Below are 26,491 nucleotides of genomic sequence, written 5' to 3'. Positions count from 1 at the left end.
AACTCTTTCTATGACACCATTATGGTGCTGATACCTAAATCAGAAAGAGAAAACAGAGAAAGAAAATTATAAACCTATCTCCCTGATGAATATGGGTGCAAAAATCTTAAATAAAACCTAGGCAAAATAATTACAGCTAGTTATCACTAGGATAATACATTTTGACTAAGTTAGGATTTATCCCAGGAATGCAGGGTTGGTTTAATATTAGGAAAACTGTTAGTATAATGACTTCTATCAATAACAAAACTATCAGAAATCATAGGATTATATCAAAAGATATTGAAAAACCTTTGACAAAATACAGCACCCATTCCTACTAAAAACAGGAAAAAGCATAGGAATGAATGAATTGTTCCCAAGAATAATCAGTGATATCTATCTGAAACCATCAGCAAGCATTATATGCAATAGGGATAAGCTAGAGGCATTCTCAATAAGATCAGGGGTAAAACAAGGATACCCATTATCACCACTACCATTCAATATTTTGTTAGAAATGTTAGCTTCGGCAATAAGTGAAGAAAAATAAATTGAATGAATTAGAATTAGGAAGGAAGAGATGAAAACTCTCACTCTTTGCAGATGACATGCTGGTATACCTAGAGAATCCCAAGAAATCATCCCCAAAACTACTGAAAACAACAACTTTAGCAAAGTTTCAGGATATAAAATAAACCCTCATAAATCCTCAACTTTTCTATATATGACTAGCAAGATACAGCAGGAAGAGCTAGAAAGAGAAATTCCATTCAAAGTAACCTCAGACAATATAAGGAGTCTATTTGCCAAGGCAGACTCAGTTTTTGAAAACAATTACAAAACACTTCTCACACAAATAAAATCAGATTTAAATAACTGGGCAAACATCAACTGCTCAAGGATAGGTTGAACTAATATTATAAAAATGACAATTCAACTAAAACTAAACTACCTGTTTAGTGTGCTACCAATCAAAATACTAAAACATTACCTTAATGAATTAGAAAAAGTTTTAAGTAACTTCATATGGCGAAATAAAAAGTCAAGAATTTCCAGGGATTCAATGAAAAAAGTGCAAAAAAAAGGTGTCTTAGCCTTACCAGATCTAAAATTATATTCTAAAGCATCAGTCATCAAAACTGTCTGATACTGGCTAACAAATAGAGTGGTGGACCAGTGGAATAGACTAAGTACAACAGCAGGAAAAGATTATAGTAATCTGCTGTTTGGTAAACCCAAAGAGTCCAGCTATTGGGATAAAAACTCTCTCTTCAATAAAAACTGATGGGAAAATTAGAAGTTATTATGGAAGAAACTTAGATTAGACCAACCCTTACCCCCATACCAAGATAAGATCCAAATGGATACAAGATTTAGACATAACAATCAATATTATAAGCAAACTAGAAGATCAAGGAATAGTTTACCTGTCAGATCTATGGAAAGGGAAACAGTTTATGACTAAGGAAGAGATGGAGAACATCACTAAAAACTAGATGATTTTGATTACATTAAATTAGAAAGCTTTTGCATAGACAAAACCACTGTAACCAAGATCAAGAGAAATGAAGTAAACTGGGAAACAATCCTTACAACTAGTATTTCTGACAAAGGACTCATTTCTAAAAGATACAGAAAACTGAGTAATATTTTAAAAAAGCCATTCTCCAATTGACAAATGGTCAAAGGATATGCAAAAGGCAATTTACAGATGAGATCAAAGTGAGCCATAGTCATATGAAAAATTGCTCTAAATCATTACTTATCAGGGAAATACAAATTAAAGCATCTCTGAGGTACCACCTCATACCTCTCAGACTGGCCAATATGACCAGAAAGGACAACATTCATTGTTGGAAGGGTTGTGAGAAATCTAGGACACTAATACATTGTTGATGGAGCTGTGAACTCATCCAACCTTTTTGGAGAGCAGTCTGGAACTATGCCCAAAGGGCAACAAAAATGCGCATACCCTTTGATCCAATAATACCACTACTGGATCTATACCCTGAAGAGATGATGAAAAAGGGTAAAAACATGACTTGTACAAAAATATTCATAGCAGCCCTGTTTGTGGTGGCAAAGAATTGGGAATCAAGTAAATGTCTTTCAATTGGGGAATGGCTTAAGAAACTGTGCTATGTATGTCATGGAACACTATTGTTCTATTAGAAACCAGGAGGGACAGGAATTCTGGGAAGCCTGGAGGGATTTACATGAAGTGATACTGAGCAAGATGAGCAGAACCAGAAAGAACATTGTACACCCTAACAGCAACATGGGGGTGATGATTAACCTTGATGGACTTGCTCATTCCATCAGTAAAACAATCAGGGACAATTTGGGGGCTGTCTGTGATGGAGAATACAATCTGTATCCAGAGAAAGAACTGTGGAGTTTACCTGTAATTTAGGAAAAAACTGATATCTTATTGTCTGATCTTGCTATCTCTTATGCTTTATGTTTCTTCCTTTAAGGATATGATTTCTCTCTCATCACATTCAATTTGTATACCATGGAAACAATGGAAAGACTGGCAAATTGCCTTCTGTGGGGGTGGGGGAAGGGAAGCAAGATTAGGGGGAAAATTGTAAAACAAATTAAATAGAATCTTCAAAAATGAAAAAGCAAACCCACTTAAAAATAAAACTAAGAGTTGGTTTTTATGACAAAAAAACACAATAAAATAGATAAACCTCTATCTGAATTTTTAAAAGAAAAAAGAAAACCAAATTGCCATTATCAAAAATGAAAAAGGGTGAACTTCATCACCAATGAGAAGGAAATTAAAGAGATAATATAGAGGTATTTTGTTCAAATGTGTGATGATAAATTTGTAAACCTGAATGAAGTGGGTGAATAGTTACAATATACAAAAATACAAAGAAAAATATTAACAGAAAAGGAAATAAAATACTTAAATAACCCCATTTCAGAAAAACAAATTAAAGAAACTATCAATAAACTCCCTACAAAAAAAAATCTCCTGGTCTAGATGTATTTACAAGCCAATTTTACCTAACATTTAACAAATAACTAATCACAATTCTACATAAAATATTTTTAAAAATTGGAGTTCAGCCAAATTCCTTTTATGACACCAATATGATACTGACACATAAACCAGGAAGTACCAAAACAGTCAAAAAAAATTATAGGCCAATATCCATAATGGGCATTGACGCAAAAATCTTAAATAAAATTTTACCAAAGAGATTACAGCAAGTTATTACTAGGATAATACACCATGATCAAGTAGGATTTATATCAGGTAGACAGGGATGGTTCAATATTAGGAAAACACTCAATAACAAATCCAACATGAATCATATGAATATCTCAAAGATGATGAAAAAACCTTTGACAAAATATAACATCCATTCCTATTAAAAACAATAGAGAGTATAGGAGTACATGGAGTACTTCTTAAAATAAGAAGTAGTATCTATCTAAAACCAACAACAAATATTGTATGTAATGGGGATAAACTAGGAGCATTTTCAATAAGATCAGGGGTGAAACAAGGAAGCCCATTAACACCATTACTTTTCAAAATAGTATTAGAAATGTTATCTTTAGCAATAAGAGAAGAAAAAGAAATTGAAGGAAGTAGAACTGGCAGTGAGGAAACATTATTTTTACTCTTTGCAGATGAGATGATGGTATACTTAAAGAATCCAGAAAATCATCTAAAAAAATTAACAAATTCAGCCAAGTAGCAGGATATAAAACAAACCCTCATAAATCATCAGTATTTCTATAAATGAACAACAAACCCAAGTGCAAGAGATAGAAAGAGAATTCCATTTAAAGTAACTACAGACAACATTAAATAATTGGGAATCTACCTCCTAAGACAAACCCAGAAACTATATGAACACAATTATAAAGCACTTTTCACCCAAATAAAGTCAGATCTAAACAAGTGGAAAAATGTCAATTGTTCATGATTAGGTCAAACTAATATAATAAAAATGACAATTCTATCCAAATTAAATTACTTATTCAGTGCCATACCAATCAAACTACCAAATAACTATTTTAATGAGCTTGGAAAAATAATAACCAAATTCATGTGGAGCACCAAAAGGTCAAGAATATCAAGGGAACTGATGGAAAAAATGTAAGGGAGGTGGGCCTGATCTCTACCAGATCTAAAACCACAGTATAGAGCAGCAGACATCAAAACTACCTGGTACTGTTTAAGAAATACAGTAATGGTTCATTGGATTAAGATAAATTCAAAAGAAACAGTAGAAATGATCATAGTAATCTACTGTTCGCCAAATCCAAAGGTATTAGCTTCTGGGATAAGAACTCATGATTTGACAAAAATTGTTGGGAAAACTGAAAAACAGTATGGCAAAAACTAGTCATAGACCCACACAGCTCATACCCAATACAAAAAAAAGGTCAAAATGGGTCCAGGATTTAGACATAAAGGGTGATACCATAGCTCAATTAATAGATCAAGAAATACTTTGTTGGATCTATAGAAAGGGGAGAATTTTATGAACAAACAAGAAATGGAGTATGTTATAAATTGCAAAATGGATGATTTTGAATATATTAAATCAAAAAGCTTTTGCTCTAATAAAAACAATGCTGGAAAGATTAGAAGGAAAATATAAATCTAAGAAACAATTTTCACAGCTAGGTCTAACTTCTAAAATATATAGAGAAATGAATCAAAGTCATAAGGTTATACAAATCATCCTCAGTGGTTAAATGGATAAAGGATATGAACAGGCAGTTTTCAATAAAGCTATATAAAATCATATGAAAAAAATGTGTCAAATCATTACTGATTAGAGAAGTGAAAATTAAAACAACTATGAGGTATCACCCTCACACCTATCAAATTGGCTAAGATGACAAAAAGGGAATGTTGGAGAGGTTGTGGAAGGATTGGGACATTAAGGCACTGCTGATGGAGTTGTGAAATGATTCAACCCTTCTGGAGAGTAATATGGAACTATGCCCAAAGAGCAATAAAACTGATCATATCTTTGACCCAGCAATATCTATTCTAGACCTATATCCAGAAGAAATCATAAAAAGTGAGAAAAGTACTACATGTTCCAAAATATTCATAGCAGCTCTTTTTGTAGTAGCAAAGAATTGGAAATTGAGGGAATGCCCATCAATTGGTTGAACAAGTTATGGTATATGAATGTTTTGGAGTACTATTGTTTTCTAAGAAACCATGAATAAGTGCAGCTAGGTGGTGCAGTGGATAGAGTACCAGCCCTGGAGTCAGGAGTACTTGAGTTCAAATCAAACCTCAGATACTTAATAATTACCTAGATGTGTGACATTCAGCTAGTCACACAACCCCATTGCCTTGAAAATTAAAAAACCAAACAAACAAAAAAACCTAAAACTAAAAGAAACCATGAATGGTTGGACTCTAGAGACCCACAGAATGAATTACAGAAAATGATGCTGAGTGAAGGGAGATGAACTAAGAGAACATTGTACACATTAATAACAACATTGTGAGTTGATCATTTTTGATTGATGCAGTTACTCTCAGTAGTACAGCTAGGACAATCCTGGGAGACCTGTTATGGACAATGCTATCCACATCCTGAGGAAGAAAAACAAAACAAAACAAAAACTATGGAATCTCAATGAACACTATATTCACTTTTTTAAAATTTCTCTTATGTTTTTTCTTTTCTATCTCTTGGTTTTTTCTTTCTTTTCCCCCTCAATCCTAATTCCTCATACAGAAAATGACTAATCTGTAAACATGTTAAACACAAATGTACATGTGCAATGTTCACCAGATTGTTTGCCACCGAGGGGAGGGAGGTGGGAAGGGAGGGTGGAAGGAAATTATGTGACTTATAAATATGCATATGCATGTGTATGAATGTTGAAAAACTTTATTTGGGCGGCTAGGTGGCACAGTGGATAGAGCACAGGCCCCAGAGTCCGGAGTACTTGAGTTCAAATACAGCCTCAGACACTTAATAATTACCTAGCTGTGTGGCCTTGGGAAAGCCACTTAACCCCATTGCCTTGCCAAAAACCTAAAAACCTAAAAACCAAAAAACCCCCCAAAACAAAAAAAAAACAAAAAAACCTTTCTTAACATGTAATTGGAAAAAATAAAATAAATATCAATTGGGGGAAAAAAGAAAAGAAAACTGAGGAAAAGAGAGGTTAAGTGGCTTGTCTCAGGTCATACAGCTAGTTTCTGAAGCAATCCATGTCAATACTCTTTCCATTGTACCATCTGTCTGATATAATAAAGGATAGGAATAATCCATAAAAACAAAGCTTTCTGAAGTCCTCAATAATTTTAAGAGTGGAAAGAATCCAGAGTCCAAAAAGTCTGAGAACTGCTAATCTAGTCACTTCATTTTAAAGAGGATAAAACTGGGGCTAAGTGGAGTGTCTAAAGGACTCTTTAATTTGCTAGTGTCAGAGCCAGAACTGGTTATAAAGCTCTTAATTTCCAGATAAAGGCTCCTTTCTCTGCATCACCCCTGTTTGCTAGTGATCACACTTGGCTACTCATGCACTGGAAAGAATGTTCATTGTCATGACAACCATAAAAAGTTCTTGCATCACTGCTGACGCCCAACTCACAGGTGCAAATTCTCATGTGTTTGGCAAGTTCTCATTTGTTTAGTAAGCTTGCCTCCATCAACCATGTATCTTAAGGCATGTGTCCTCACCCATGACCTTACAAGCTTACACATTCTGATTTATAGAGCATGTTTTCAGTTGCCCTGTTTGCTTACGTTCCCCTAAAAGACAGCTTCATAAATTACAGACTAATCTGTTCTCATCTCCATACAAAAACTGAGGATATATATTCTAATTATATCACAGTTCTTCATTCTCTAGATTCTGACACAAAGCTCTTAATAAATCCAAGTTGAGAACAGTGATCAAGAAAACAGAGCATTATTAATTATTGTACAACCATCATGTGAACTGATGTATGTTGGGCAGAGAAAGTATAAGGAATAGGAAATAAATACAAGTAACATTTCACGCTTATTTTTCTTTTTTTGCCTCATGCTAAGTATAATAAATATACAAACATTAGACTTGATATCAGTCACAGAATATCTCTTACATCTGCTATATTAAGACTATAACTGTCTAAATGAAAAATAACCAGAAAAAACAATAATTGTGAATTTCCAGTATTTGTCCAGAGTAGGTCATTTTATCTAAGTTTAACATATGATTGAATGACAAGTCAAGCCTACCATAATTAATGCATGAGGAGAATAAAATTCAGGTCTCTAAACTTCAATAATAAATATCATAATCACTAAAGGTTTGAAATGGCACATTTAATATTTATTAAAGGAGTACTTTTTCACAACTGTGGTATGAAATCTATTCCATATTGGTAATGACCAAATGTATATGATGTCAGATGGCTACCAGGCATGCAAGAAAGCAGGGGTTTATATTATTATTATTATTACCATCACTACTAGTAGTGGATAATATGTGTATTGTTTTAAGGTTTGCAGACTACTTACATATATTAATTCATTTGATTCTTTTATTCAAATATTTGTATTGGCCTCTCCTCTCATCAGATCTTTATGTTCTATTTGTTTTTATTGTTGGTTTTCTGAGTGGAAAGGCTACAACCTTAAGAGATTTAGGGGATTTAATTATCATTCTATTAAAATATTTTTTTTTTCTGCCAATAACTCAATTTGGTTAGAAATTTATAAGCTCAACTGGAAAATCTATGGTAAACAGTTATAGCAAATAAATGGAGATGATGATGATGATGATGATGTTTTTGCTTTGTTCTCAAAGAAGACCATGACATCAGGGAAGTAATGATGCCATAACAATCCCATGAATTGGGTTTGAGTAAGGGGATGCTGTGCTAAGCCACCAGTCTTTCTCCTCCAGAGTCCCCAGGGTCTAATGACTAGTTATGAATCAGAACAATTGGAGATGCCCTAGATGCAAGACAGTTAAGGTTAAATGACTTGCTCAAGGTCACACAGCTAGTAAGTGGCAAGTGTCTGAAGCTAGTTTCAAACTCCAGTCCTCCTGACCCCAAGGCCAGTACTCCATCCACTATATCACCCAGATGTCTATTATAAGTAGACAATTGACAAACATTTGTACAACCAGTTGAACTTAATTCCATTATTCTTTCAGTCATGATCTGTGGTTGGACATTATGGAAGATCAAGATTACAAAATAATCAAATTTTCACAAATCTAAAAAGACAGGCCCTAAGTTGCAGGATTTTACCATCACTATATTGAATATAAGTAATATTACAAATTTATGAACTTTTAAAACCAAAAGAAAAGAAGTTAATCTTATGAGGAAATAATGCAGTACAGTTAAAAAAAAAAACAAGCAAGCACTCTTTGGAGTCCTAAGCACTATCACCTATACCTGTGTGACTTGGAAAAAAAATCACTTCATTTTCTTGGGCTTCTATTTCTTGATCTGTAAAAATGAGAGGGGTCCTTCTAGAAGGCAAAGCACAGATGCACAGTCTAAGTGCTGCCCTTAGCTAATATGATGGGAAATTTTTCCCCCTTCCTCTTCTTTCCAGTGAGCAACTGCAATTGGATAGAATGAACACTTTCTGCATGGAAAATATTCATGCCAAAGAGTAACTAGCAGAGATCTTTAAGAGTCTTCCTGGATTTCAATACTCAAACTCAAATGACCAAGAGAAATTTCACAATTTTTGAGAGATAATCAAGTATACCCTAAAGTTGGGAACTCTGTCATGTCTTAAAGGTTGGTATGTTCTCTGATTCATAGATACTAATATCTCCAAAGTCAAAGAGAGAAAAGGCTTGAAAATAAGCAGTAGTCTGCATACTCAAACATGGAATTGGTGACAAGATTAGAGAGTGAAAGGAACACTGACCCCTGGACAAAGTGTTACGGGGCATGTGTAAGGAAAGCATCAAAATGACTTGTTTGGTGAATGCCTATGTTTGTAGACCCACAACTAACTGCAAACATTAAAAGTTGGGATGAAGAGTTTGAACACTTCTCCTCAGAAAAAGTTCAAAAATCAATGACAAAGATGAGGCCTAATGACTGAGAGAGTTTTACCCCAGAGGTTTCTAGTTTTACATGGCCAAAGCAAAAAGTAACTGCCAAGGGGAGAGCTACAGATGGTGCCACCTGTGATGAGGAACTATAGCAGGGGTGAGAAACAAGGTTATGTTGGATGGTATTGCCTGAAGACACCTTCTTGTAGATCTAGAATACCTTCAGGAAGCGCTCTAATGGATGGCAATACCCGATGAAGACCTTTTGGGGACAATGGGAGACTACAAGAGGGACTTAGAGGGCAGCAGCATCTGGTTGGTAGTACTTGCTGGTGGCAATACTGAACCAACTACACAGAGCTAAGATAAACACAGTTGTGGTGGGGGGGCAAAGCACAATAGAGATCAGCAAATGACTCATCAACTTATAGTGGAGAAGATCTGAAAAATGACCTTTGGAAGCAATGTCTGATGACAGTTCCCTAGGAGAAAGGACAACTGAAGAGGGAGAGGAATCCGCCTAGTTGGGTCTATAAATAACTAGAAATTTAAATAGATCTCTGGAAGAAGTATATGCTCACTGGTAAATTTCCATTTGTATTCCAAGCATTGTTTTATTTACCTTGTTTCTTTCAATAAAACTTTCCATGTCTTCTTGAATTTCTAAACTATTTTCAGAGGATGTTAGTGGTTGGTAGTCATTTCTTCAGATTTTCTAATGGGGGGAAGAGGGGTATTAGGCAGAGAAGTAGGAAATCACGTAAAGTGTAACTGAGCCTTTCATGATGTGTTGCCCCTGGAGTCATAAACCAGAAATATTAAAATATCCAGAAGACACCCTAGAACATAATGCCTAGATCTTCTATGAAGGATTTATGGAAAGACATAAAAAATAAAATGGATAGATAACATAATGTGAATAGATTACATTAGTGGAGTAAAACTTATATTGACAAAATAGTAAGATTATACTATCATAGATTTAGAGTTGAAAGAAATTTTAGAAGTTATTTACTCTAACTCTTATTTTATAGATGAGGAAATAAGAGATACAGGGATTTGCATGCAGATATTAAAGGACAAAAACCAGGATTCAAACTCAGGTCCTCCATTCAAGGAAGCATTGACATGGTATCCATATGCTAGCATATGTAGTCATATACTGACACACATTCTTCCCCTGTGTGTGCTTGAAGATGATAATCAATAAACTGTTGAATTAACACATTTGTTATCAATTCACAGAGGAAGTTGTTTTGAATGAGGAACATCTTTCAAGTAACTGCTTTATCTGATGTCAATATTAACTCATCTGGCTAATAACAAAATCTAACTAGTCAGCATGACCAGCAGGGGTCAGACAAACCCCTTTCACTCATTGCGGTCTTTCAAAGGCCATACAACCCATCAGAGGTTATCAAAGGAACACATTTCATTCATCCCAAGGAACAAGTGCTGAAAATAAGCCTTCCTGACTAAATCTAGTACATGAAATAAATAAAAGCTAAGTTTGGTTAACTTTGCAGCCAATTACACATTTACTTCACTTTAAATAATGGATGTGATTGTTTTATCAAACTTGTTTGAAAAAGAAAACTCTATGGAATCCATCCATAGGATCATGATCTAAAACTAGAAAGGCCCTCATAAGCATTCTAATTCAACATCTTCATTTAACAGATGAGGAAACTGAGGCCCAAGGAGGTTGTACAAAATATCACAAAATATTAAAGTGTCAGTAAAGATTTGAATCTAAAGTCATTGTTTTCCTATTTTACTAATATTGCCTCAGAATTGTGTGTGTGTCTAAGTGTGTACACATATAAAAATTCTTGATTACTAGCCAGTGATTTCATTGCTGTTGTTTAATATGAAAGTCTTAAATTGAATTAAATTGTTGCTTTGCTCAAATCTGTTCACAATTACAGACATACTTATTCCATAAATAATGTGTAGGCATTCATGGCTGATGCCTGAGAGTGAACCATAGCTCTGGGGACAGTACTTTAGAGGCTATAGAGATGAAATAGGGAAGACATTGTCAGACATGGCTGATGTGGGATTTCTTGAAAAGTCAGTGATAATTTTTTTAGGGTTTATTTTTTTTGGCAAGACAATAGAGTTAAGTGACTTGCCCAAGGTCACACAGCTTGGTAATTAGTAAGTATCTGAGGCTGGATATGAACTCAGGACCTCCTGACTCAAGGGCTGATGCTCTAGTCACTACACCAGGCAGAATAACTGGGATATTTTTTTTAAGGTTTTTTTATTGTTATTTTCTGCAAGACAATGGGGTTAAGTGGCTTGCCCAAGGCACACAGCTAAGTAATTATCAAGTGTCTGAGGCCGGATTTGAACTCAGGTACTCCTGACTCCAGGGCCAGTGCTCTATCCACTGTGCCACCTAGCCACCCTAAACAGGGATATTTTTAAAAAAGCATCAATGAAAAAATTTTTTACAACAAAGTTCTATAAAGCCATAGTACAATTTAGCTTCCACAATTCCAAGAGTTTAGCTATAAAGCAAGGGAACGCCAAAGTAACACACTGCAAACTGTTCTAACTTATTATTTATGAAACTCACAAGCTGATCTCAACTAGCCAACAAACATACATCTATCTGGTGCTATTAAAGAGATAGGATCTATTCCTCCTAAAAGCACAATTATTTCTTCTCAAGAGAACATGAAGTACATTTATGGTCAAATCCCAGCTGTTTGTTTAGGCAACCATTCTGATTTACAAAATAGACATCTGAGGGTGACGTGTCAACTCATGTCATTTCTGAACCAGAAGCAGACTGAAATTCACAATTCCTGACTACCTGGTATTTTTGCAGAGCATCCAATGCTGTTTCTCAGGAACACAAATAACAAGGAAGGAGAGAGAAAATATGATATACTAAGCCAACATGCAGGATTAGGTATAGATTAGGGTATAAATTGCAAAGAGAACATAGAAAAGTTTAAAGGAACTGGGGTTAGGAAGATAAATACACAGGACCAATAAAGAATGGAGCTCAGGAAAGAAAAGCTTCAGTTATGCATCTGGTTTGATGGAATCTTTTTTTCAAATATCATGAGATCTTTTACTCAACTATACAGAAATATATCATTGTGTTCAAGTCATTTGTTTCCTAGTGCCTCACTGTTACTTAAAAATGGAGGTTTAGTATAAAGGCAGTATGGTACGAAGGAAAGAAAAAATATAGTTAGAAGAGTCAGAACTGAATCCTGGCTCTGCCTCTTGTTATTATAGTAATTTGGACATATAAAAATTCCTCCGAACTTTACTTCATCAGTAAAAGTGTGAATAATTTACTTATATTGTCTACCTCAGAAGGCTATTTATATAAAAGATAGGTTATTGGGATAGAGAAACAATGAACACTGAGGCCATGTCTCTATTATAACTAATATATTGTTTTGATATAATAGAAACAATGATTCTTTAGCATAAAAAATTTATAAATAAGTAGTTATCATAACAATCATCTAGTTTAAATGATCGTGGTATAATAAAGGAAGGAGCTAAGAATCCAGATATATGAGTTCCAATCTAAGTGATGGTGTCTCCCCAAAGTAACTATCTTGATATGTTAAAGAACCTCTCAAGATTGTCAAACCAGATAACAAATGCTTGCATCTTGTGAATCACATAGAAAGGAAGGAGGGGAAGGGAATAAGCACCTTTTTAGGGCCCACTAAGGGGAAGGCTCCTGTGCCAAGTACTTTATAACCCTCAGTTTTCAGAAATTTTCTAAAAGACTACTTACTAAAATTCAACTCATTCTCCAAACTAACTCCAGGCTTCCAAACCTGTTATTTTCTCTATAATTCACCATAGTTGTTCATTTACTTTCAAATATAGCTATTCATACTTTATCTTCCATTTTAAATTGGAAACTCCTTAAAGAGAGAGATCACATTTTCTGTTTTATGTATTTTCCCTACAGTTTTCTCAATCTACTGAATGAGTTCAACTAAAAGCAATTTATGTACTCCATTAGCTAGGTCACCAGATCCTTCAAATCTTCATCTTACTTTTTCCACTTCAATGACCACAAGATGTCACGTGGCTAATTCAGCAAAAACTAGGGCTTAATCATGTGAAAACTTAGAATTTCAGGAAGGCAATCTACAAATGTAATCAAGTCACAAAATCTAACTAATTTTCACCAATCAATGCTGAATGTATCCCCACAGTTAAAGGCCCCAAATAAATGATAATTAGAAAGATATCTTAAATGATCTATTAACTTGAAGTAGCATAGACTTGCAACACATTGATAGACACATATTATATAAAAACACCAGCCTTTATTCTTGTACATCAGACTATACAGTATAAATATTCTTTAAAATAAAATGTGTATAGATCACTAAAAAGAGTATATAGATTTAGAAACAGAAGGAATTTTAGAGATTACTTAGTTCATCCCCTTTATGGATGAGTGTGGTACTTCCTAGAAAAAGGAGACTGGATTATACTTCCTAATAGTAAAAGGTAATATAAGTACATTTTAATTATGGGTTTATTCTATAAGATACTGGGTAAAATGCCAACAATTCCAAAAGAAAAAATACACAATACACACAAAACCATGGAGAATTTCTGAATCAAGAGGTAATGCTGATGAAAAGATGAATTAAAAATATTAAATGAATATAGAAAGATGAGTTTAAAATACACTATTAAAATAAAACTGCCATTGTCTTAGGGGAACTTAATATCTCTACTGTCTAAAGAAGACATAGCATGTGCATATGAAACATATTTTTCCACTTTTTCCTTACCTCTGAATATGAGAAAATAATGTTGCCTCCAAAAAATTAAAACAAAAAATTTTAAAGCTAGAAAAGACCGAAGTGATTGCTTAGTTAATCCCCCTTCATTTTACCCATGAGAAAAACATGATCATCCAATGCATTACTACTTCCTGCAAGAGATCTTAACCCAACTGATAAACTTAAAATTGTTATAGATAAGTTGAATTTTACAAAGTAGTCTTTTGGCAGACATGTGAAAATGTCCAAAAAGTTAAAAATGGATCTTGTCAATACTTATTGCTCAAAACATCCTCTGTTATTGTTCAGTCATTTTTGACAATTTGTGATCTCTTTTAGGATTTTCTTTGCAAAGATATTGAAGTGGTTTACCATTTCTTTCAATAGCTCATTTTATAGATGAGAAAATGAAGCAAATAGGGTAAGTAACTTGCCCCAAAACACATAGCTATTAAATCTCAGGGAGATGAGTCTACCTGAACTCCAGGGTCCTGTACTCCATTCATTGCAGAAAACTTGGGAAAGGAATGTCTAAGAGGAAAGGCAAACTAATGATTAATTCATCAAGAGACAGATTAGGATATATTAAGTTGTCACATTGTATTTCGCCACTTAGCTGCCTCTCCAAACTTCCCCATTTCTGTCTCAGGTATATCCATCCTCATTCTAATCATTTAGGTTTGCAACCTTAGAGTCATCCTTGTTGTTCAGCTCACTTATCAAATCCACTAAGTTGCCAAGACATATTGATTCTACTTAATACTTTTCATATCCTTCCTCTTTTTGCCAACTCACCCAACCTCTATCCTAGTTCAATCTGTCATCATATTTTATCTGAACTGCTACAGTAGACTTTTAATCAACTTCTCAACTGAACTGCCTGTTTCCAATAACTCTGCTCTCTATTCAGCTCTCCACTCAACTTAATATTCCTAAAACATATATGATCATGTCATACACCTAGTTGAAAAAACAAAAGTCTCTCTACTGCCTTCAGGACAAAATGCAAAAATGATCAGTTTGGCATTTAAGGGATTCCTCTCACCTATATTTTACATTTTTTTTTCTTTATTTAAGGCAATGGGGTTAAGTGACTTGCCCAAGATCATACACAGCTACGTAATTATTAAGTGTCTGAGGCTGTATTTGAACTTAGGTCCTCCTGACTCCAGGACCACTGCTTTATCCACTGCACCACCTAGCTGCCCTCATCTATATTTTTAGCATTTTGATTACTCTTTGTCATGTTCCCTATTCCAGTCCAATTAATTGACTGGGAGCTCCTTTCAGAGGTGGTCTCTAATCTAATTTCTGGAATAAATTCCTTTCTCAGTTCTATCTCTTGGAACTCTTAACTTCCTTCGAAATATTGCTTGATGCCATTCCATTGCATGATGCTGCATTGCTTAAGATACTCAACACTAGGAGACTGAAGGCAGGATTTCGATTCTGAGGACCTGGGTTCAGTTCTTTACTGTGATTAAGCCACTTAACTTATCTAGGTCTTAGTTCTTTATCAGTAAAATGAGAGGGTTGGAATACATAGCTTTATAGTTAACTTCCAGCTCTAAAGTTTCAAATTCTGTGAATTTGAAAGTATATTTAACTATACTGATTACCAGAGTTTACTTGTTACAATAAAAGAGTATATTACTGTAGAAAGAGCACTGCTCTTGGGAGGCTGAAATCCTGTTTCACACTAACTTAGCTGTGTGAGCATGGACAATCCCCCAATTTCTCTGAGCCTTGGGCTTGTTTCCTCAACTATAAAATGGGTCAGATAATACTTGTAATATCTATACCTCAAAAGTAGTGCTGTACAAAAAAAAGCTTGTCATAAACCTTACTATGCTATAGAAATGTGAACTATATAATTAATTAAAAGTTACCATTGAAGTTCATATGAGCATCTTTTCCTTGTAAAGTTGATTAAATAAAAATTAAGAAAAATAGCTTTGCCTTTGTCATTCTCTTCCCCTCACCTCCAAAGATACTTCATAGCCTTATGATTGGTAAAATACATTAAGAAGGCAACATGACCTAATTAAGATGGAAAGAAAAATCTGAAGATGAGCTCTGATAAATAATTTATCTTAAAACCCATAATTTTCCATATATTCTGAAATTCATGTGATATTTTCAGGATAGTGAATAATGTCATCAATTCTACTAGAAAACATTATGTCCTAATTTTGTCAGATGGTTACTAATAATAACCAATAATGGTTACATGTTGCTTTTATAAAAAGGAATTATAGTTAATCTTCATTATACACATGTTTAGCTTTTGCAACTTCAAGCATTTCCATGATTTTATTAGTAATCTCATTTTTACTTTTGCATTGGCAATCAAGCATATTCTCAGCTATGCACAGTAGAAAAAAAAATGAGAGACACAATACACTCAAGTTTGTGTAGTGGTTGCTATCCTGATATAGAGACATTTAGGTAGTTGATACCCAACAATGATTCAACCTCAAATTTAAATGTCAGCTCACCTCTGCTATTGCTCTCATACTGAGACCTTTAAGGAGCACAAATGGTACACAACACACATGATTGAGGAATTATTTCAAGCCATACAGGACCAAGTTTCAGAGGTAATAATTGCAAGTCTCAGGATCTTCTGACTAGAGACTAAAGTCCCAGCAACTTTTCCCTTGGTTTTCGGGGGGGTGAAAAAGGTAGAGAAGTTTGCATGTTACCAATTTTAGTTTATACACAGCATTTTACGAGTTATTTCATGGTTATTATGTAAGGAAAAGTATAAAAGAATTAATATTTTGTTATAAAGAACAAGTGGGTCACACAGCTAGTGTCTGATGAACTCAGGTCTTCCTGCAGAACTGGTAAATCAATCCATTGTGCCACCTAGCTGCTCCAAGACCAAAGCTGCACCTTGGCATTATTCTCATAGATTTGTTGTATTCTCTATTACACTATGCCTGTAAATTTTGTCCTTTTCTTTAAGAGTAGAGTTGGGTGAGATCACCTTTAATCAGATCAATTTAGCAATTAGGCCTAAGATTAGGCCAACAAAATCAAAAATAAAGTTAACAAAAACCATCAATTTTAAAAATTTCTTTTCCTCAGAATTGACCACATTGACAAAAAGTGATTTTGGTCTTCTATAGATGTAGTCTTTCCTTTTCTGGATATGGCTAATGATATTTATCTCCTCCAATACAAATCCTCCTTGGGAATTTTTTCTTAGGGCGAAAAACTGTTTTAATCTATATTAGGAAAAGTTGTTCAAAGTAATTGTTACTGTACATTTTTAAATGAAACTGCAATTTCTACATACCAACTTATTATCTTTAAAATACCAGCAAGAATTGGCCTAGTTCTAATATCTCATTAAAATACAATTATTGAACATTAAAGAAAAAAATAGTCAGTATTAGAACAAGTGCCCTCCTGCTAGTCTAAAAGACCCAGGTTCTGAGAAGCCCTATTGACCGAATTTCTATTTCAGCTCCATGTGCCCACAATAACAGTGATATGCAAGAACATTAACAATGAGTCCTTGGACCCTGGCATTTTGTATTCTATCAGGTTGCCCCCAAAAATAAAATACCCCTTTCTCAGAAATAAAACCTACCACAGATTTGAAGAAAATAAGCAAAGAAATGCTTGATGTTTGAAAGAACCATATTAATGCAAACTGCTGAATCAAATAATGAATGGTGTTTATTAAGGGTTTTTACTGTACACAGTAACAGGAATATTGTGCTATTACCAGCTATGATAGTCTTAGCTCTTCTCAACAATACAGTGATCCAAGACAATATAAAAGACTTGTAATAAAAACTGCCATCCACATCCAGAGAAAGAAATATGGATTCTGAATGTAGATTAAAGCATATTATTTTCACTTTTTTGTTATTTTTGCTTTTTCTTCCTCATAATTTTCTCCTTTTGTTCTAATTCTTCTTTCACAACATGACTAATGTGAAATTATGTTTATTATGATTGTACATGTATAACCTATATCAGATTGCTGGCTGTCTTGGGAAGGGAGGGAGAAAAATTTGGAACTCAAATCTTACACAAATGAATGCTGAAAACTATCTTTACATATAATTGGAAAAATAAAGTATTATTAAATGCAATTTTTTTAAAAATTATTAAGGGTTTTCTACAAAGCTCTCACAACTCAAAGTCAGTAAAAATGAAATACTAAAGACTGCTGTCATTTGAACCTTTACCAATGAGTCAGTGTAGTGTAGCAGAAAGAACATTAAATTAGGAGATGGGTTCTAATCCCAGTTTCCTAGCCATTAAAAAATAAAAGATCAGTTGATTTTAAAAATTCTTGACTATATAACTAAGCACTATTATATAAAAATATGATCTAATCTTCCTTTCCTCCCTTCCCCTGAACTTGGGATTCAGTCCTTTCATTTCTCTGAGACTCCCACTTCCTCATAGAAAATGAAGGGGCTGATAAACTGAAGTCCTCAAATTCAAGAAACTTACATTCTAGTTCATCATGACCTCAAAGCCATAATACAGAAAAGTTCAATTAGATATCATTAAGCAAGTAGGAAAAGAGGAAGAAAAAGGAGTTCAGGTTCATATAAAACAACTTCAGGTATAAGAAGAGGCAAAGAAAGCTCAAGTATGGGCCCAATATTTAAGTGGGAAAGAGCTTGAGACTTTAAAAGATGGAGGTACTATAGCTGAGATGATACTGAATAAGAGTCCCAGAATCAGTAAAATTGATATCAGAGTGAAACTCTTTTCTGGAATAAGATAATTTCCAAGGTTCCATAAAACTTAACTCACTAGATTGTTGAGATTTTTTTTGCCATCATAATAATTTTGAGATGTTCAGCAATACAAATCAATTCATTTCCTCAATAAAATAATTTTCATGGATTTATTGCTTATTCAAGAAGTCTGTTAATTCATATATCAAATTTTATCAATTACTATTTTTACCACATCTGTTTTTGTTAATTCTTTTGTAATGTTCTTGATTTGAAATAATTTAAACTTAATGAAAATATTCTGATGAAGAAAATGTTCACTAAAATTTTTAAAGGAAAATGTAGATCACACTGGTCTGAAACAATCCTCTGCTGTTTATTAAAATAGTTTATATAGATAAGAAAATTATTTTTTAATATTCACAACTGCAGAATGAGGATGATGATGATGATGTCTGTCCTTTGTTCTCAAAGAAGACTATGACATCAGGGAGATGATACTATGACAAGCACTTTTTCCTCCAGAGACAAATGGATCCTGTGACCAGATATGAAACAGGACAACTAATGATAACCTTAGATTTCAGGCAATCAGGGTTAAGTGATTTGCCCAAGGTCACCCAGCTAGTGAGTATCAAGCGTCTGAGGTCACATTCAAACTCCTGTCCTCTTGCTTCCAAGGGCAGTGCTCTATCCACTGTGCCACTTATTTGCCCTTGCAGAATATTGTGTTACTAAATATACTAAGTAATTTTCAAAGTGAATTTTAGAGGCAGCTAGATGGCACAGTGGATAGAGTGGTGAACTTGGAGTCAGGAAGACCTGCATTCAAATTAGACTTCAGACACTAATTTTGTGACACTGGACAAGTCATTAAGCCTCTGCTTGCCTTACTTATAGTTTCCTCAACTGTAAAATGGGGAAAATAATAGCATCTCACAGAGTTGTAAGGAACAAATGAGATATTCGTAAAACACTTAGTAGGAGCCATAAAACACATATTCCCCCTTTTTTTCCCTCACTTTACTACTCCCAAATGACACAGTGGAAGTTAGGACAACCTAAAATGAAGTATTACCTCTGACCCATGGAGGCTACATGATCGATGATGGGTCATTTAATCTCTCAATGTACCAGACTCAAAATCTTTCATTTTCAGATACAGTGCAGATCTGCTCTGTAAGAAGAAATTTCCAACACAAGTGTTGTCCCCACAACAATCGATGACAAAACCAAACCAAACCATGTTTCATAGTCTGCCAAACTTAGTATCTTAATCTCAATTTACTAAATCAATTCTAAGATTAGAAGAAAACTTTGAGAGGCAATGGCAGGATGGAATGAGCAAGCTCTCTGTAGGGGCAGGGAGACCTGAGTTCAGGGTTTCTCTGACACACTGACTGTATGTAGTTGGAAGGGAAGGGAATTCTCTAAGATTCTACAGCTGCATTGAAGGTAGTAGTTGATTTGAGATTGTTTCCTCATTTGGTATTCCCTAAACAAGTGAACTTATGGGTATGCCCCACATCCCTCACTCTCACAAATAAAAATCTTTCCTAATTAGATTTAAAAGATAATAAGAAATAGATGTGCCTGCATATTAAGTCTTTTATCTTCACAGGCAGTCTAAAAATCACCCATGCTTTAACACAACACTAAAAAGAATGATAACAATAATATACTCCATTACTAATCATAATATGTGTTTAGGAAGTTCAACTAACAAGGGCATAGATTATTTATTTATATCAAAGTTCAAAGTATTTTGTAAATATTTAATGTGTGTACTGACTTCTATACAGCTTGTACTCATTAAGTGTTTGGAAGAAGGGTAACATACATTTCCAAGTCAATCTCTCTTTTGTGGTATGTATGTGTTATAAACACAATTATAGTACTCAATCATTAGGCTAAGTGATGATCCCTCTCCAACTTAGGAAAGGCAGAAGAGTCTAATGGAATAAGAAAGTCAAGTCAGGCAAAGTTCTTTTCTGGCTCCTCTCTGTTTCTTCATTTCACCTGCACACTTCTGAAGACCCCAGTCACAGGAAAGGGTATTAGAGCTAATGTCCTGGCCCATTAATGCCAAGAATTGGCCTCAGAAGACAGCATGAGTTTGACAGGATTCTGTGGATTCTGATTCTATTGTCTTGACAGAACTAAGGTTTTCCCCATCAATACTATCACTAAGATGTGAAATGGACCATTGGCAACAATTATGGAACACATGGCTAAAAGTAAGCAATTTCAAGAAACACAATTAAGCTTGGTGGTTATACTACAGAGGTTTGTGGCTTTTCCCCCCTCTCTAAGTGAGGGAATTTTTCCCCTCGCTCTGGAAGTGTGCTTCTTTAATTAATATAAACATATTCATTAAGTGAATAATGTAAAGAATATGAACCTGGCTTTTAAAAATGACAAGGGCTCAAGTAACTGCTAAATACTTAGTAGGGGGGAAACCCCTTGACTGTCTTCTTATTCTCTTTTCTTGAATTGAGAGCTTCAGCCAAACTACATACTCTGAAAAGTAATCCTGTACCCTCCATCAGATCCAGAATCTGGCCTTAAATTCAACAGTTTCTTTTCTCATTTTATCATCCCTTTCCCAGAATACAGAGGGCCTAGGTGGGAGGAGAAGCAATGCTCTAGGGCTCCCTCTCACACTCTCCAAGTTGGGCTCCCTTCCCTCCAGGAAGCACAATTTCCTCAAACACAAAAACACACTAACTAGCTGATAAATTAAAACTTGCTAAACATTAGAGGGCCCAATTTTCCCATTGCATTTTGGAAGGAGGATGACAGTAGTGACTACTATGCATTAAGTAATAGGCCAATTTTAGAGCTATTTTCAGATCTATTATCTCTAAAATAGTATATTTAACAACTGGTCACTCTATTTGTGCATAATATAAGCTTTGCTCTTACTTGATGGTCAACAAAGAAGCTATTCTATAAATTGATTTCATCATGTGAAAATCCTGGTTCTATCAGGACACAGATAGAGATGTTATTAAAATAGAAATGATTGAGTCACACATCTAAGCCCAATTTTAGAATGGATTTCAATTATTATAGATATCATTTCAATCACAGAGGGCAGTCTTCATTTCAAGGGACTAGAATGGAGACACCAATGCTCAAGATATTTGAAAAAAGAAAACAATTGAAGGAAATAATGATATTGCTATTAATATCAAATTATTGGTTTTGTATTAATGGTATTAAATATAATATAAACATAAAAGTGATTAAGATGCCATCAGTACTTACAACAACATATAACTACTTTTTCATCTCTATCATTATGGATTATAGTTATCAGTCAAAAAATATATAAGGAAACAAGTTAGGTTTTAATAAATAATAGCAGATCATGTCTTCACAGTCAACCAATTAAATGAAAGATATACAGAACCCCAAATCCTGATGGGTCTTTTCTAAAAACAGCATTCACCTTGGCTGGATAAAATGTAGACTTAAAAGCTCTCCTCAAATAAGGAGTCTTTCATACCTATGATAAACTTTTATCAGATTTTGTGACAAATGCAACTATGAGATAACTTTGTTCAATGAGCCTCTGATCATGAACATCAAGCAAGGAACAAACCAGGTATTCTCCAAAATAGGGCAAAATCCTCCAGCTGCTCACTTTCAGATGGCACTGTGTCTAAGGGCCATGCAAAGCACAGCAAGAACTAAATCCCAGGGATCCTAGCTTCGAGTTCAATTTACTTTCCACTGTACAATTTTGTTTCCTGGGTTTTCAGAATATGTGATGAAATGTAAGAACAGAGAATTCCAAGATGAAAATTAAGGACAAGAATATTTCAAAGTAAAGGGGACATTATAAATACTGGTACCTTTGAGTGACTGGCTGATTCACTATAGGTCCAAGACCAAAAACAAACTATCCAGTTAAAATTATAACATGGTAACTGCAAGTCAGATTAATAACATGCAGAAGTAGTAGTAAAGTAGGAAGGAGTTACTAAGATTGCCGCAAATGCTATTACAAATACTCACTTTCATGGTGTTGAAACAAGTCAGAAAGAGCTAAATGTTTTTAAGTTGCCTACTTCACTTTGCTGAAATTGCAAGGGATCTATATGTACTCCAAATGTTGACTGATAATGACGAAGTAAAGCAGCAATTTAGCATGCACAAAAAAAGTATTCTGGGCAAAGGAACAAGGATCCTTCTAAAATTTTATTGAGGAAAACAAAAAGACCTAATTGAGACCAAAATATCTAAAACTAACAACATTTAAAAATGGTCAAAAACCTGAATCTTTCTCAAAAGGCAGAAAGTGTGGGGAAGGAAAGAAGGGTAGAATTTTGAGCATTTAGAGCACTGGTCTCCAAACATTTTTGATCATGCATTTCTTAGCACCAAAAAACCCCCAGATTTAACAAATAGCCTCAATATGTATATAGCTTTTTGCATCATCTATATTATAAATTTAGAGAATAAAAAGAAGAGATATAAAGATAATATAAAAATTGTTCCTAGAATCAATTGGGAGCCACTGGAGTTTTGTTGAGCAGAGTAGTAACATCAGACCTGTACAATGTTTGTCTGGAGGATGAACTTTAGAGTAGAGAGATTTGAGGCAGGAAGACCAAAGCTATTGCAATTGACCAGGTGAGATATTCATAATAAGGCCCTGAACTAAGGAAGTGACTATGAGTGGAAAGAATGGATTTACAACTGTAAATTTAAAAGATTTACAGCTGTGGAGGCAGCTGATTGGCAATTTGTGGTTAAGAATGAAGAATTGAAGATGATACCAAGACTTTAAATCTGAGCAACTGAAAGGATAGTGGTACCCTCAAGAGCAATAGAGAAGATTAGGACAGAGGTATATCTTGAGGGAAAATAATAAGGAGACCTGTAAGGCACATAACAATCCACTTGCATATCCTGTGTGACTCAATCTGTTCCACAGAAAATGTTGTGGGAAGAGAGAATTTTACCAGTTTCTACTCAGAAGGCAAAGCTTATTCATTGAGGGGCACCTGCTACAAGTCAAGAAATGATTTGAAGAATAGGATATGAGGATATTGAGTAGAAAATTTTTGCCTTCACAGCTGCTGCATGTGCCTGGTTTACAGTTGTTGATCTATAAAAGCCTTGAGCAGCTGTAAGAGGCCAGCAGCTGGGCCCTGGGCACTGTGTGGGGTATACTGAACAATGATGAGTGAAGAGATTGCTGTAATTGCATTGGAGACAAGCCCATGATTGGCTTTTGCAAGGAGAGAGGGATGTGATGCATACCTCAGCCCCCACTTTTGCAGGATCACTCCAGACCAATTTGGAATCTGCCTTAAGTACCACATGGCTGAAAAATTGATACTTTCCATTTACTCACAAGAAAGTGATCCTTTTTACATATAACTGAAAACTACTAACCAAAAGCTGAGAAGAAAAAATGGTAAAGGCAATAGAAAGAATGAATGGATTGAGTGGCATGAATTCTATACTTACGCAGTCGTGGTCTGCATTTCATGCCAGCCTTTGCTAAAATTCTGTTTGAGCTCATTCATCAGATTCATACCGAGCTTCTGTTTTATTTCCACCAGATGCTTCTCTTTGGCTGTTAACACTTGTCGTAAAGTTGTGATTTCGTCTTCTAGCTAGATACAAGACAGGAAAGTTAAAAAAAGAAGAAGAGAATGAGACCTTCTATAAACCACCTTAATACAAACATGGGATGAACTACCCATGTAGTTCCAAGCAAGCTCATATGTTATTCTAGTTTGGCACTTCACTCTCATGTTTGGCCCTGCCTGAAATATACTATAGAAATTACTGTATCCTCATCAAAAACTGGAAGGGATAATTAGAGTCACAGAATCACTAAACTAGAAGAAGTGACTTTAGAGGTCACCTAATCAAGCATACCAAACACGAATCAGATTTAAAATATTCCATGAAAGTTATCACTAGGTCTCAGCTTAAAGGCCATGTTAGCCCATTTCAATTATGTATAGCTCTATTTGGAAAATGATGTTTATGTAAGCAGAAGCATCATCAAAGAATTTTTAAGGACAATTCCTAAGACAGAAAGAGGATACTGAAGTATATATCATTACAGAGTTGTGAGTTACCCTGATCATATGAATATTTCCCCCATTCATGTACTTCCTTGACTCTTTCCCAAAGACTGGCAAATAGGATGTGAACTGGGTTAATATATGGACTCTGATATATTTAATATCCTTGCATCTGACATAAGCATATCTTTGATATTATTCTTAAGAAAATCATTATGTTTAAAATCTAGTGTGTCATCATTTTGAGTTGCTATGTTTATGTAAATAGAAATACCTCCATTAGGGGGCTCAAGGGCTACAGTGACAAATAGAGGAAGTTTATTCCCTACAACAGAGTTTTTATCCCAAGAAACTTATGCCAGGCTAAGTGTTCTGATCATTTTATATGATAATGCCTTCACCATGCTGATTATTTCCAATTTATCTTGAATATAACTCATTTGTACATGGCTGTTTTCATATTATCTCCGCCCCCCATTAGACTGTAAGATCCTTGGGAACATTATTTATATCCCCCAATGAATGAACAAGTGTAGTTTAATGTAGTAATTCTTGTTTGAGTACCTTTCAGTGTGAAGGTAGACTGGGTTGAGTGAACCAGTCCAGAAAGTAAGTGTATGAGGCATTCCACTGAGGTATTATAGTAATTAAACAGGAAGACAATACAATCCACCTAGTTAGCTCAGTTTGGCAGATCACAAGGCGAATTAGTTTGAGGTTGAAGAATTGATTCTAAATCAATTATAGTTGCTGCTCCCCAACCACAGGCTAGTACTAACCCAAGTCAATTATCTTAGAAATATACATCACTGATTGCTGGAGACTGTGACAAATAAGAATCAATAGTCCCAACTGGGAAAAAAAACAACTCAAAAGCACCCCTTTGGAACAAGTCAAGAGCATTATCTTTGCCTTTAATAGGCAAGAGAAATGTGCTAACATTTATTTTATTTTTATATGGTATGTTGTTGTGACATAGTATGTGTATGATTATTTGAGAGTAATCAAAGGCTTATTAAAATTATATTCAGCATAGGTATTGGGGAATGCAATTAGCAATTAAGTACATAAAAGTGACGATCACAAAAGTAAATACAAAAGTAACTAATTAATCCAGTATGAACAAGCTATTCAAATTTGTTTTTCAGATAATTGAAGATTATTCTTTTAAGTCTCCAAATTTAGTTTACAGATAATTATAGATCAAGGAATCTCAGGTCAACTCCATCTTTCCTTGGGAATAAAGTGTACAGTTCTGCTCTCAGAATTTTGCTTTGTTTGTTTTTGATCCTAGGATATCTCCTGGATGATAATATATAAAAATCTTATTTATAGAAAAGCTGGATCTTAACACAATCCATATTGTTCAATAAAGGGGGAGGGGGGGAGGGAAAGTGGTAGAATCTTACAAAGGAAAAAAATGAGGTCCTAGCATCTTAAACAAACTTAAAAGTTATAAAAAAATTATTATGTGGGATCATCTTCCCAAAGAAAATGATAGCAGTGATTTCTCCTGGAAATTTAAGCTAAAAAAACATGCCAAGGGTATGTTTTGGGGAAACATTAATGGAAAGATTATTATTATAACATTGGAGTCATAGTTTCACAGAATTTGAGAATTGGAAAGAACATTTAGTTACCACCTCAAAATTATGATGTTCCATTGTAGCACTGTACCTAACAATAGTTGGTTGTCTAACCTCTCCTTGAAGACCTCCAAAGGAAACCCTCCATCTCACTTGGCAGCTCATCCCCATTTAATGCAATTTAATTGAAATTTTTTGCTGACATGGAGTCTTAACTGGTCATTTTACCAGTCACTGATCTGGTTCAAAATTCTGGGGCTAAACAGAACCAATCTAATTAATTTCTTTCTCCATGTGACAGTCCTTCAGATGAAGATAATTTTCAGGTGACCTGTCTTCCCACTCCCAAG

At 34.6% G+C, this 26,491-nt stretch overlaps 1 protein-coding gene across 8 annotated transcripts in view; it reads right to left on the bottom strand.

Annotated features, from left to right (window-relative positions):
• The window catches only part of TPD52L1 (TPD52 like 1), a 158,634-nt gene that overhangs the window by 30,381 nt on the left and 101,762 nt on the right, over nucleotides 1-26,491 (bottom strand). For all 8 annotated transcript variants that reach the window (XM_074187498.1, XM_074187503.1, XM_074187499.1 and 5 more), the window contains one exon: nucleotides 23,987-24,135. In XM_074187498.1, coding sequence (XP_074043599.1) covers nucleotides 23,987-24,135 — 149 coding nt within the window. The remainder of the gene's footprint in view (nucleotides 1-23,986; nucleotides 24,136-26,491) is intronic.

This window comes from Macrotis lagotis, chromosome 5 (genome assembly GCF_037893015.1).
Source record: "Macrotis lagotis isolate mMagLag1 chromosome 5, bilby.v1.9.chrom.fasta, whole genome shotgun sequence".
NCBI lineage: Eukaryota > Metazoa > Chordata > Mammalia > Peramelemorphia > Peramelidae > Macrotis > Macrotis lagotis.
The sequence above is the reverse complement of the archived record's forward strand: the minus strand, read 5'-3'. Positions and strand labels throughout refer to the sequence as shown.